The 14,027-nt window shown below is 33.5% G+C and overlaps 1 protein-coding gene across 1 annotated transcript; it reads left to right on the top strand.

Moving 5' to 3' along the window:
- The first annotated feature begins 386 nt into the window (after positions 1-386).
- Positions 387-13,265, top strand: LOC141708012 (acyl-coenzyme A oxidase 3, peroxisomal-like). The gene is made up of 13 exons (XM_074511481.1): positions 387-969; positions 6,428-6,545; positions 6,645-6,752; positions 6,865-7,037; positions 7,124-7,223; positions 8,296-8,370; positions 8,487-8,617; positions 10,042-10,177; positions 10,256-10,375; positions 10,739-10,885; positions 10,968-11,072; positions 11,199-11,300; positions 12,768-13,265. Exons 1-13 carry the CDS (start codon positions 494-496, stop codon positions 13,014-13,016), a joined length of 2,040 nt encoding a protein of 679 aa, XP_074367582.1. The 5' UTR covers positions 387-493; the 3' UTR covers positions 13,017-13,265.
- Positions 13,266-14,027: the final 762 nt, after the last annotated feature.

The raw sequence follows: 14,027 nt of genomic DNA, 5'->3' as shown, positions 1-14,027 counted from the left end.
ATGGGTATTTATAATTGAAATATCCAACTATCATATCCAAGCATTAAATCGGTTAAAATTGATCACTTTTTTAGGATGGTTATGTTGATCAATTTTTTTAAAGTCATTTTTCCAACGAGCCCTAACTGCCGTGATAATAGTTTTCGATTATGCCTAATTTATTTTTAACTTTAACGAAATGAGTTAATAGATGATAATCAAATTTACGAAGAATAACCTAGTTGTAGTTTTTTTTGATGATGACCTGATTAATACTGGGCCCATTTTAAAAGAATGTACAAAAAATTTGAAGTGATGGTGATCCGAATTCCAAAGGTGAATGAGGATAGATGGATAAGCGTGGCTGCACTGTTTTCAAGGATACTGATTGATGACGATAGTGTGACAGTATGGTGTAGTTACTAATAGGCGTGTGTATGTGTATAAGTATAAATAACCCCGGAGGTAGAATACATAGCCTGTATTCTTCTTCCAACCTAACTACTCATCTAAGATGGATCGGGTTGCGCTTCGGACCCAAGTTCTATCCAGACACCTTCATCCTCCTCCTCCTTCTTTTTCTTCTTCTTCTTCTTCTTCATGTATTGAAAGCTGTGCCTGTCTGGAATACTCTCCGGCCGAGCTATCGGAGAGCATCGATTTCGACACGAAAGAGATGCGAAAGCTGATGGACACACACAATTTGGAGGACAGGGACTGGTTGTACGGCTTAATAATTCAAAGCAATTTGTTTAATCGTAGAGACAGAGGAGGGAAGGTGTTTGTAGGTCCTGATTATAATCAATCCAAAGAGCAACAGAGACTTATTACTATGAAAAGAATTGAGTATATGGCCGATCGAGGTGCTTTTGTTGGTTGGCTTACTGATTCAACTCCTCAATCTCAACTTCGACGCTTTGCTCTTCAGGAGGTTGCTGATTCCTTTGATCACTCTCTTTCTATTAAAATTGGTGTTCATTTCTTTCTTTGGTATGTCTTTTTTTCCCCGCATTTCTTTTCCTTTTATATTGTATCTGTGCAGCATCCGCATTCTCTTTTTTATGAATCCTAACTTATCATATTAGTAATGTCTATCGGAGTACCTCTTTCATAAACATGCCAAACCGCATATTAATTGTTTAAACATGTTTTACTCGCTTCTTGTCATTGTTTTAGTCTAGTTACTAACTAGAGGGCAAACATCATATTGCAACCCTAATAATTTTCAAAGGCCCACTTGGAGATATCCTCATCATTCTTAGTAGCAAAATAAGATTGCTGCTATATACTTATAGGCTTAGATATCCAACTCAAAGCCCTATCTTGTGAGACAAAATTTCGCAAACATTAATTGTCTTTCTCCCTTCAAATATTTCAGCAATTTCCTTGCAACTTTTTCATGAGTAATTCCCGTCTTACTGTGAAATCTGGTCAGCATGCCAGCAGCATGGCTAATGCCAGGTTCTCTCGCGGAAAGTGAAAGATAAGGACGATGTTCCATTTTATTACTTTTTGGATTATTCTCGGGAGACTAAGATCAATTTAGGTGGAGTAATAACAAGTTATCACTTAACTTTTTAGGAGTGGGGGGACTTCTAAAATTTCAAGTTATATATTTATTTGAATCACATAAGGCACCTCACCTGTATCTGTTACCTCAAGATTTGTACACACATATCTTACTCCCGTACTCTCATTTTAAAGACCACGGTCATTATTAGGCAAATAAGATACTTTCAACGTTTAAAACTAAAAATATAAATACGGTCCCGCTGATCTTGAAGTATATTCATTTACAATATTTTCTTTGAAACCCAAAATAGTCCTATCTTTAAAACTTTACAATAATATTTTCTCGAGGTTTTCTTCGGTCATATATTGATTTCAAAAGTTAACAAACCATGTCTTCCTCTCCTTTGATACTGAAGAGTCGGGGTTGACTTGACTTCTTTTAAACATCCGTCAAGAAAAATAGTTTTTACATCTATTTTACGTAACTTTATATTATAATGAGCTACTAATGAAACTTTCTTGGAAAAAACATAAGTGTCTTTGTAATTAAAACATCGGCTACAAGTCTATTTTTATTACAAGTAGTGTGCTTCTAAGATTCTGCTTAGTCGTGAAGATCTAGTTACACCGGACTGATTTTGTCGTGAGAGAGCTGGGTTATTGGCGTGGAGATGACAAAAATAATATGATCAGCGTAACAGTGTGACACCAGCATTATGCACAGTTCTTTTTAACAAAGTAAATATTCTATTCGGTTTTTCATAAGACTTTCGAAACCACTTTTTTCCAAATCCGCACTTGTCAACTTTTCTTTGCTGTCTCCTTTTTATTTATTTAGGTTGACTAGATTCGTTCACTGTGGGTGGTGCCCTTTTTTGGCTTAGATTTTGCACTTTTCGAGCTTTAGATATAACTTTGTGAACAAGTGAGAAACTCTAATATCTTTGTTGATTGAAAGAGCTTCTTATTTAACCAATTTATTTGAAACTTATTTACAAATCCACTTTTTCAGTAATGGCGTTCTAAAGAAGAAAAAAGGGTGCTTTGTGAGGAGGTAGATAATTTTGGATGAATTGGACGAGAAATGAACCATCCACTGAATCTGTCTCCTTGAGTAAAATAGTTATTTAATTATAAATGTATTTATGTCACTGTTTAATACAAATACTAGGATAATTTTTTTCATTAATGGTGATTTAGGTACAATTTTTTTGTATAAATGTACCAATAGTCTAATACATGGAAATTAATATTTTAATTAATGCGACATGCATAAGTGAATTCATAACAAATTTTTATATGAATTATCAATAATATCTTTTTGCATAAATATGTATATTAGTTGTAGTTGATTTTTTTTGAAGAACCATATTTTTATTAACGTAAGCTCTGATACCACATGTAATTTATAATTTACATGAACCTTATGAACCCTATGACCATGTTTGTTTGGGGGATTATGTTTATTTTAAAGGATTAAGTTTAGGATTGGACTAGAATCCTTTAAAATTTTATCCCATATTTGTTTTGTGGGATAGTCTTGGATTGGACTATAATCCTTTAAATTTTTCAATCTTATGTTTGTTTTACATGGGGTTGTAATGAGGGGATTGTGCTCCTTAAAAAAATGACTTGTTGGAGGGGTTAAATGGCATTTTGGTCACTCAACTGACCGAACTCAAAAAACTTTCAGTCACATCATTTTACTCTTAAAAATTTTCATTCAGGTTACTCGTCGTTACATTCCATTAAAAAAATTGATGGATTGCTAACTAAGCTTGGTGACTTGGGTTAAATAAATCCACCGTGAAATGTACATTCAAATGAAGCGGCATTTCGGTTACTCAACTGGCTCAACTTGCAATTTGGTCATCAAACCGAAGAAATTTTCATTCAGGTCACTGACCTTTACGTCCATTAAAAATTAAATGAAAACCGCACGAAGTGGTCTTTTACAAACCATTTTTTGTCTGATAACAAATTTCGAAACATGTAAATGAATGCGACAAATGCATAAACATAACATCAATAGTTTTACACACAATTTTTTTAAGAGATCGTTGTACAAACATAACATCAATGATTTTACAAACATAACATCAATGGTTTTTACACACAAAAATACACGAACATAACATTAATGTTTTTTAAAAATTCAGTGTCTATCACAGCCCACAAGTTGCACAAAACCATTTTTCCAATTGATCTTCTTTGTCCTATCTTAGCCTTTTGTATTTTTAAATTTAAATCCTAACCGGTTCAAGTACAGCGTAATTTATATTTTCTCTAATCTATCTTCCTTAAATCCGTTTAGAGCTAGTCGAAATGTGGAATAGCTATCCTATTTTTCTTTCCAATTTAACTTTTAAGAAAGTTATACAAAACAATTATAATATAGTGTCGAGTCTAGGGATGGCAACGGGTCGGATCGAATCGGGTTTCTGAAGATCCAAATCCGATCCATTATATTCGGGTTCGGTTCGGGTTCGGGTCCGGATATAAAATGAAGATCCAGATCCGATCCGTCGGGTTTTTTCGGGTTTCGGTTCGGGTTCGGATCTAATTCGGATACTTAAAAATAAAAAATTAAATAAAAATAAAAAATTATCTTCCTATCAAAAACATGAATATTGATTTTTTTTTAAAATTTAGGAATGTAAAAGGGCTTCACATGTTTTATTTAGCACAATAAACGTGTGAAACATTCCTAATTTAATTGTTTACAATCACTCGTTTTGATTATTTAATGAGCAATATTTAAGAAAAACACAATATTGATAACATGAATGTAAATTATGTATCGCATATATAAAATTAAGTAAAATGTTAATGTACATATTTAATAATTCAAAATATTTCAATATATATATATAAATATATATTGTATGTTATATATAAATAATATACAATATAACATATATATCTATATAATATGTTATATATATAATATGTATATATATACATACTCCATATATATATATTATATCGGGTTTTTATCGGGTCTCGGATTTGGATCGGGTCTGAATCGGGTTTCGGGTTTCGGGTCGGGTCTCGGTTCGGAACACCTAAGATCCAGATCCAAAAAATCGGGTTTGGGTAGACCCAATCGGTTCGGAACGGGTCGGGTCGGGTCGGGTAAAACTGCCATCCCAAGTCAGTCATTCCCTAAATTTCAAGGAACCCTAAATATTCCCTCATTAATATTTTTACCTACATCTCATTTTTTTATTCATCAATTAAAATTTAGCTCTTAATTGATCTTCGTTAAATAGATAAGCATGAATTTTTTAAGAGAGAAAAGAGGGGTTGTAGGGGAGCTCCTTATTCAGTTTTCTTTTCAGCTTTTAATGGACGTAATTGTCAGTGACCTTAAAGAAAATTTCTTCAGTTTGATGACAACCAAATTGCAAGTTTTGACCCAGTTCAGTGACCAAATCATCTGACTGTACATGACACTGTGGATTTATTTAAGCCAAGTCACTAAGTTTAATTAGCAATCGATCAAGTTTTTAACGGAATATAACGGCGAGTGAGCTGAATGAATATTTTTAAGAGTAAAATGATGTGACTGAAAGGTTTTTGAGTTGGATGATCCAACTGAAAATTTATGGTGAGTTGAGTGACCAAATGCCATTAGAGGGGAATAAATAATACCTCCTCCAACCACTTATTAAAGGGGATTATAATGCTATCCACTACTCCAACATAACAAACACGGGATATGATAATTTAAGGATTATACTCCTTGACAATAACTTTTTACAAAACAAACATGGGACTGGAAAATTTAAAGGATTATAATCCTATCCTATATTTAATACTATGAAACAAACATGGCCTAAGATCTTCCAAGGATATTATCCTTCAGCGCAATTAGATTAAGAGCACTTTATTGTCCTCAATTATATCTATCTTACTCAATAATGGCTTATATATAATTTTCAACACTTTAGTTGCCAATTTATTTATTTTTAGTCGTGTGATTGCTTTCCTTCAATTACATCAGATTCTGTTAAAGTTACTGTGGGTATATTGGTCTAGGTTTAGTTGTAGGTATTCATCAATCATTGCTACACAAATGTCGGCAAGGTTGTTTGAGAAAATGCAGGAAAGAAATTTCACATAAAGGAGATGTGTGATGTCATTGACTCCTAGACAGGTGGTCTTGTTTTGTGCGGGAAGCCTAAGGAAGTGATTAGTATTTCTTTTGAAAACGGAAGAAGCTGTATATAGGTGCGCTTGATCTTGGGGACACAATTCACGAGTACTCAAATAAAAAAATCAACCAACATTCTTAACTGTAGCTCTGGACAGAGAAGAGTAGAAGATTAAAACAATCAACCAAGAATACTCCTTGGTGGGAACTATAGAAGTGTGTAGAGAACAATCGAAGAATAATCTTTTGCATCAAAGTTTTATGCTTGTACTCGTGAGTGTTAAGTGACTTGATTCTTCTATTACATTCATAACGGATTTGTGGTTTTGTATTTTCTTGATGAGTTTCCATGTTAAATCTTTATTGTGTTTATCAACGACGATTGTTTGTAAAATCAATCCTAGTATCTAATATTACAACTTTACGTAGTAGAAGGATGTTCTTACCTGTATTATGTTCTTCTGATTAAAATAGTATTTAACTATTTAAAGTCATTTAATACATATTGACATTTGTAAATGGCGCACTTGTACATTTATAATTGTCTTGAGGGTTATGATTGAAAGCTAGATCTGATAGATGCACATCTAAATATAAAATTCATAGTCCGATCTTGGAAAGGAAACCCTAACTGGACAATTATTTTGAAATTTCGGAACCAGGAAGTGCAATGCAAGAGACTTCATCAACTTGGGCTTTTGTTCTGATCCATCTGTTGTACTTTGTGCTTTATCCACTATTCCACTCCTGCTAATTGCTTATCTGCTCAATTTGTTTCAGGGGCGGTGCACTCCAGTTTTTTGGCACAAAGCGACATCATGACAAGTGGTTAAGAGACACTGAAAATTACAGGGTTAAGGGTTGCTTTGCAATGACTGAATTGGGGCATGGAAGTAATGTATGTGGAGGTTGTTTAATTATGTAGTCTTTGTGCTCAGGCATGTTCCACCTTTTTCTGTATAATTCTTCACTTGCTTTTCTGGGTTGTTATCTACAGGTACGGGGTATTGAGACAGTAACAACGTATGATTCCAACACAGGAGAGTTTATTGTTAACACACCGTGTGAATCAGCTCAGAAGTACTGGATTGGAGGTGCTGCTAATGTAAGAACTTATCTTTCTAAAAACAAATGTGTCTGCTGCCTAGTTTATACTTTATCTGTTCTACTAGTTCGAGCTGTGAACTTAGATTTTAATTGATTACCTTTATCTGTAGCATGCGACGCACACGGTAGTTTTCTCACAGCTTAAGATTAATGGAACGAATCAAGGAGTTCATGCTTTTATTGTTCAAATTAGAGATGCAGATGGCAACATTAGTCCACACATCCGCATAGCTGATTGTGGTCATAAAATTGGTCTAAATGGTGTTGACAACGGACGAATCTGGTAAAATCAGTTCAAAAATATCAGTTCGTGTTACATCACAGGAATGAACTGGTAAGTTAACCGTCTCTCTTTCTACATGTGCTCAGGTTTGACAATGTCAGAATACCTAGAGAAAATTTGTTGAATTCTGTTGCTGATGTTTCTGCTGATGGGCAGTATTCAAGTGCGATTAAAGACCCCGATCAGGTGAATATATCTTTTAATGAATATTATTCTATATTATTCAAATTGTATTTAACCATGGTAAAACAAAAGCCTTGACTCTGAAAAACCACAAGTGGTAACTCTGAAACAGAGCAGTTTTCTCTGTGCAGATGTATATCTCTAAATGATCAAGATAATGACTTTCATTAGTGTCACTAAATAAACGGCCAGTTCGGTCCAAAATCAAACCGAAACAATATAACCGAAACCGGATCTCATAAATTCCTTAACAGAATCGAAGCAACATTGACAATGAAAACCAAACCGCAAAAAGTCGGTTCGTTCGGTTAGCCAAGAAACCGAATTCCAAAACCACTTCAGTTATTGTACAAACTTCTTCCAAGGAAGAAGTTGTAGACTTGATTAGTTAAAATGATGAAAACTGGACAGTTAAACCTATGTTGTCAACGAGATGCTACCGAAATATATAGGAATTTTTGTAGTTTTTATGAGTGAAGTGTACAGGTTGGAGATGTATTTTGACGTTTTGTAATTGTATTTTTATTGGAGTTATGCTGGGTTTTAAGTGCAGTTAAGAGGAAGACAGAGAGTATATGAGAGTTGAGTGAGGAGACTTTAGCCAAGAACATCACATATATCTATATTAATGAATTATTGTTAGTGGATAGCTGAACGTAAAAATGTGTAAAGCATAGAATATAATATTATATATGATAACTCACACATCCGGATTACAGTACATGCTTATCTCGGAAAAACGTGAGAGCTAGACATGATGGTATACACGTGGTCATACAAGTGTATAAAATGTGTAGTCGTTGGTTTGTTTTCAGTCGGTTAGGTTTGAACTGATTTTTTTCTTTACCTAAAACCGAACCTATATTTATTTTAGTTCAAGCTACATATCGAAACAGCCAAAAATTTCAAAATTTTGAACCAATCCGAACCAGAATTATGTGGTTCGGTTCGGTTTTTCGGTTGTAGTGTGTTTTGCTCAGACCTAGTTATTGGCATTAAGAAGTTTTTAGCCCTTGGTTCAAGTTAATTTTTTGAAATACAAAAGCTTTTCCTTATTTATGTTACATTTTCACAGAGATTTGCTGCTTTCATGGCCCCTTTGACGTCTGGCCGTGTAATACTTGCATCAAGTGCAACTTACTCAGCAAAGGTATAAAGTTCTACTACTAATCTTGCTCGGTTTCAAGTCAAATCACTTATTTAGTCGGATAGTCCATGGTGACGGTGTTCTTAAAATTTTTATCTCATCAAGCTTCTTTGGTCCAGATTGGTTTATCGATCGCCATAAGGTACTCACTGACAAGGTGCGCCTTTTCTCTAACATCAAATGGACCTGAAGTCCTTCTACTTGATTATCCAACCCACCAAAGGCGGCTTCTTCCTCTTCTTGCTAAAACGTAAGTGCTGCATGGTCATTGACAATGAGGTTGTTCCTGTACTGTGATATTATATATTTCTCTTTGTACTTTGTTTTTTTTGGACCACTACTGTGCAGTTTTTGTAACAAACTGACATGGAACTGTCATAATATCCCACATTATGCAGGAGAACAATTAAAAAGAGATATTAGGATAGGTTAGGGTGGATTGACCGCATAAAATGTACCAGCTCAAGGTGATTCAACCAGAGAAGAACCATTATCTTTAAGATTTCTCAACCGCGGATGAGAAGTAAACATTCAATTTCAACAATCAGTCTCTACCAAAAATAAAAGATAATATCTCGGTAAATAGAAATAAAACCTAAAAGTCACTACAAGATACATATATTTATCCCCAAATGGAAGTCCTGTTCACTTTCTAGAATACAGAAACAATCCTTAAATAAGGAAAGAGTTTTGGACTAAAATTTTACGGTTCTACTATCATAAGTATAAGAAAAACAACTTTTAATAAGTCTTACAAGCCTACATTAATATATAATATGAATTCCATTTGCTCTGCATCACTATAAGCCTACGTACCATGATGTGTAAAATCCATTCCATAATCCATAGTTCTGTATATTTTTTAAATTAACAGTTAGGCTTGAGTGCACATCTAGCCCGGATTGCACTCTATTTTTCATGGTTGGCACTCAAGTGAGGGTGGAGTTTTCTGCTCTTGTTATTTTATTTATCAGTTTTGGTAAATTTTCTTGCTATTCTGTTCATCAAAGAAGCAATTTCCGGGGTTAATTTTTCTACCAAATACTTTGTGTGGTATTTAAATTAAGACATTGGCCACATATTACATGACAATTTAAAATGGAAGAAGTTAATGTTCTTCAACCGAGGAACCGACATTGCAGTAGGATTCCAAAGGCCAAACAGAAAAAAATGAAAGAGAATTCAAAAGATTTGTAGATTTAAGATAGATGTAGAAGGGACCTTGAGTACCCTTTAAGTCTTCACAGCAGAACGCTAATAATCATGGAAGCAAGAATCCTTTACTTAAAATTGTAGAAGTACTAAATTAATAGAATTAAACATTGTCCATTGGCTCCATAGTTTTACCAAGAAAGCGCTAGTAGTTGTGTCTCGCTAACACCTTCATCTGCAATGAAAAGAGTTTCACTGTCTGCTGCGTTTGTGATTACTATTAGACGCTCATGATTTAGATAATCTATTGTTCTGACCTTAATTTTTGTGCAATTTATTTTCAAACTTAACAATAGAACATCTGTGGAATTGTTGCCCAACTTGATAATAGAACAGTTTGATTATCTTTTAATGACACATGTAAGTTTTATTCCTTATTTTAGTTCCATAGAACATCTTATTAGTCTGCCAGAATGTATTGATGTTTTTGCTGACTGTTGACACGCCTTGTGTGTGGTGCAGATATGCTATGAGTTTTGCTTCTAACTATTTGAAGAAGTTATACGTGAAGAGGACTCCCGAATCAATCAAAACTATTCATGTTGTCTCAAGTGCTTTCAAGCCAACTTTAACCTGGCATAATATGAGGACTCTTCAGGTAGTTACTACTATAATGAGTGCAGCTGGCATTGTTTGCAAAGCCTGATCACTGAAGCTTTACTAATGTATGGATCAGGAATGTCGTGAAGCTGTTGGTGGACAAGGTCTAAAAACAGAAAATCGTGTTGGTCATCTCAAAAGTGAGTATGATGTGCAATCCACATTTGAGGGAGACAACAACGTTCTTATGCAACAGGTATTGTAATGATTGTCCGTATTGTGAATGGAATTCTGTCAGTTGACACAAAAAGGGTTTGAAGAATCTTTTGATGATTAGGATTTGTGGTATCTGTTTATACCTAACTTTAAAGTGTATCCCTGAAAATTTCTTAATGAATTTTTTAGTCAAGCAGTCTCTATATTTGCTTAGATGGACTTGAAAAGTTTTATTATGTGTGATAGTTTTCGTAGTTCACCTTTTAAACCATGATAGCTTCCATAACATTGACTTTACTGTAATTTTCTTTTTTATTTATTAATGAGACATTGATATTATATTAATTGAACATGTATCCATAAACGTTTATATATTATATATTAATTGATATTACTATTTTAGGTCAGCAAGGCACTTCTTGGAGAATATGTGGCTGCTAAGAAGAAAAACAGACCATTGAACGGGTTAGGACTTGAACACATAAACAGACCTTACCCTGTTATTCCGTCTCAGCTCACAAGTTCTACCTTGAGGAGCATTCAGTTCCAGGTAATAGCTTTTTAGCTACTTCACTGTTGTACAACTCATATCACAACATTAAGCTTATTTGGATAAGTTTTTTTTATTGCAGATGAATATCTTTTGCCTGAGGGAAAGAGATCTACTGAATCGTTTTGCTGCAGAAGTTGCACAACATCAAGCACAAGGAGTGAGCCGGGAAATAACTTTCACTTTGGTGAGGGTGCACATTAAGCTCAGATTTATGTTTTTTTCTTTTTCTAATTACCTATACATCATTAACATTTTTTGTCACAGTTATTTCTTCACACCTTTATAACTTTTTCGTGTGTTGTTTCTTCAGACTTATTCGCTTGCTGAAGACCTGGGAAAAGCCTTTGCAGACCTCTCAATTATGCAAATCTTTGTAGAGGCCGAGGAAAATGTGCCTGCAGGCCAGTTGAAGGTAACTAAAGTTGCTTCTAATAAACTGGTGTCACATTTTAGTGTGTAAATTTTGTTGGAAAAAGTAACATGTTTAATTCCATTGGTTTTTTCTAATGAAAATTTAGGCGCAATGTAATAGATTACAATTGTAGTTTAATATAGTTTCTTGCCCTTAAAGGAGGAATGATTGTATTTATGAAGGAGATGATTGAAACTAAATAATAATGGTTCACTATATATACTACACACATTGTATGTGCAATAATTAAATTGTAAAATAAGGGAATACAAAGATGTATTCTCCTAGTTCTCTACGTCCCTGATACCAAACCGGTATAGGAACTTAGCAAATATCTTGTCAACACTTAATTAAGCCCACTTGCATCAGAAACTGATTGCAAAGATACACCTTGATCAAAATTTGTACCTTGTAACAGAACTACCTTAGACACAACTACGTGTCTTTTTAAGTAGTCAACCTCTTTAACCACAACCCAGCGAAGTTATTATAATATAAATAATATGTAGAATTCTGAGTTGTGTAGAGCTTAAATTTCTTCAACATGAAATTTAGAGTTTTGTAATATGTGTCCAGCCTTCAAGATGTAAGTGATTCTTATAGGAAGACTTGTAATGGCTATATTTGTAACAACCATAAATGTTTTGATTTTTGACTGGAAAAATAGGGTTCAGTCAATGATATATGTTGTAATGATATACCGGAGAGTATTAAATCTTTGGTAATAGATTGTAGGAGGAAAGTGTATATTCTGCTATTAATACTATAGCATATGTTTGAGTATCTATGGGTATGTACATTTAAGATGTTCAGTTGATTGGGATGCAGTTGTTATGTGTCAGACTTTGAGGAGAGACTTGATGTAAGTAAAAAATCCCATAGTCTTTAATAATAGATTGTAGGAGGTAACTTAAATGAAATTACAGGATTGCTTATAATTTAAATGAAAGTTAGGTGTGAATATGATTATTACAGTTCCTATGTCTAAAATATGTAATAATTCAGAGAACTCTCTACCATAATTGGAGTTGATGCAATAGTATTAAATTTACTACATCCAAACTTTTGAATTTATTCAAATTTTTGCGTGGCTGGAAAATTTTATTGTTATGTGAAAGCATTTAAGGTGTCACTTCTTGAAAATTTAATACATTAATACTCCCTTCGTCCACAGTCGCAGTCGTTTTGTACATTCTCATCTCAATTAAACCTGCAGTTTAACTTGTAACTGCTTGAGGATAAAAATCATTATTATTGCAGTCTGAATAAATATGACAGTATTTTATGCACATAGTTGCTAACTGCTACACTCAGACCAAGATGAAGAGTATTATTGATAGAAATCTTAATTTTTAATTGAATATTGTATATGTGTGTCGGACACGGTCAAAAAATGATAAATAAACATTCCTCAGATGCCATCGAGCTGAGGTCAGTTGCTGAAATTTTGTTTGCATTTTCTTGCAGAATGTTTTGGGTCTTATGAGATCCTTGTATGCCATGATCCTTCTAGAGGAAGATGCTGCATTTCTTAGGTATGGATACTTGTCAACAGATAATGCTGCTGCAGTGAGAAAAGAAGTGGCCAAACTATGTGGCGAACTGAGGCCCCATGCACTTGCATTGGTTAGTTCCTTTGGCATACCTGATGCTTTCTTAAGCCCTTTGGCGTTTAATTGGATTGAAGCAAATACTTGGTCTTCAGTTGAAAACTAGCTCAATATACCCCAATTTCTATAGAAAAATAAATATTTGCACCTTGTAATGTTCTCGAGTCGATGTACTTGAGTTGTTTTTTTTTAAGTTCGGATATCATATAGAATAAACATACGAAAGTCCTGTGTCGTACTTAACAAATGAACAGCTGTGCTTGTATTTTATGTTGTGAACATGTGATATCTACCTACATGCGTTATTATTATGAACAACTTCATATATTGTTTTTTATGCAACCACGTTTGAATATGCATTAGTTTTCTGGGCCTTGCAAAACAATCAATGATAATTGAACTAGTCTAATATTCGAAAGGTAAGAGTGTCATGCCAATGATGACAAAGGACTATTGAGATGATGAAATACTTGAAAAATGTGAATTTTGAGAAGATAATTAATCCCTGTCTCGTTCATTTCTTAGCACTTTTTCATTTTGAGAAGATAATTAAGCACTGATCGTGGACTATATGATAGATCATGCTCTGGTGCCGGTCACTGTACAAGTGTTCCAGAAATCGATAGGCGAACGGCGGTGAGAATATCTTCAAGAGATTAATCTCAAGTCGGAGATTAATCGAAATGATTAATTGGAACATTAATCGGAAGAATATAAATATTATTTTTAATTTTTAAAATTATGTAATGATCAATATGTCAAATATTTGTTTAACAAAAGAAATTAGAATGATATTAAATAATATCTACACATTTGACATTAATTATGTATTAATTATTAAATTTACAATATTAACTATATTTTAATTAACACTTCTAAACTAATTACAATATGACATTTTTATCTTTTAAGTGAGAAAATAAATATATTAGATTATTTGTTACTTCTTACCAATAATTCATATTAGAAATTGGTATGATATTGTGTGAAATTATGAAATTAATGAATTAAAATTATAAAAATAATAAATAAATAATTTTTTAATTATTTTCCGCCTAGACCGCCCCATTCAGCCTAATCCCAATTTTGATCCGATTTTTAAAAAAAACGCCTAAAT

Source organism: Apium graveolens, chromosome 2 (assembly GCF_009905375.1).
Source record: "Apium graveolens cultivar Ventura chromosome 2, ASM990537v1, whole genome shotgun sequence".
Classification (NCBI taxonomy): domain Eukaryota; kingdom Viridiplantae; phylum Streptophyta; class Magnoliopsida; order Apiales; family Apiaceae; genus Apium; species Apium graveolens.
Note: the sequence above shows the minus strand (reverse complement) of the source record. Positions and strands in the feature narration are given on the sequence as shown.

What these genes read in the sequence shown, in the direction of transcription:
- LOC141708012 (XM_074511481.1), top strand. Translation starts at nt 494, where the DNA reads ATGGATCGGGTTGCGCTTCGGACCCAAGTTCTATCCAGACACCTTCAT. An exon ending in GTGCAACTTACTCAGCAAAG is followed by an intron (nt 8,371 to 8,486) that starts GTATAAAGTTCT and finishes TCTTTGGTCCAG; the next exon opens with ATTGGTTTATCGATCGCCAT. An exon ending in ATAATATGAGGACTCTTCAG is followed by an intron (nt 10,178 to 10,255) that starts GTAGTTACTACT and finishes TGTATGGATCAG; the next exon opens with GAATGTCGTGAAGCTGTTGG.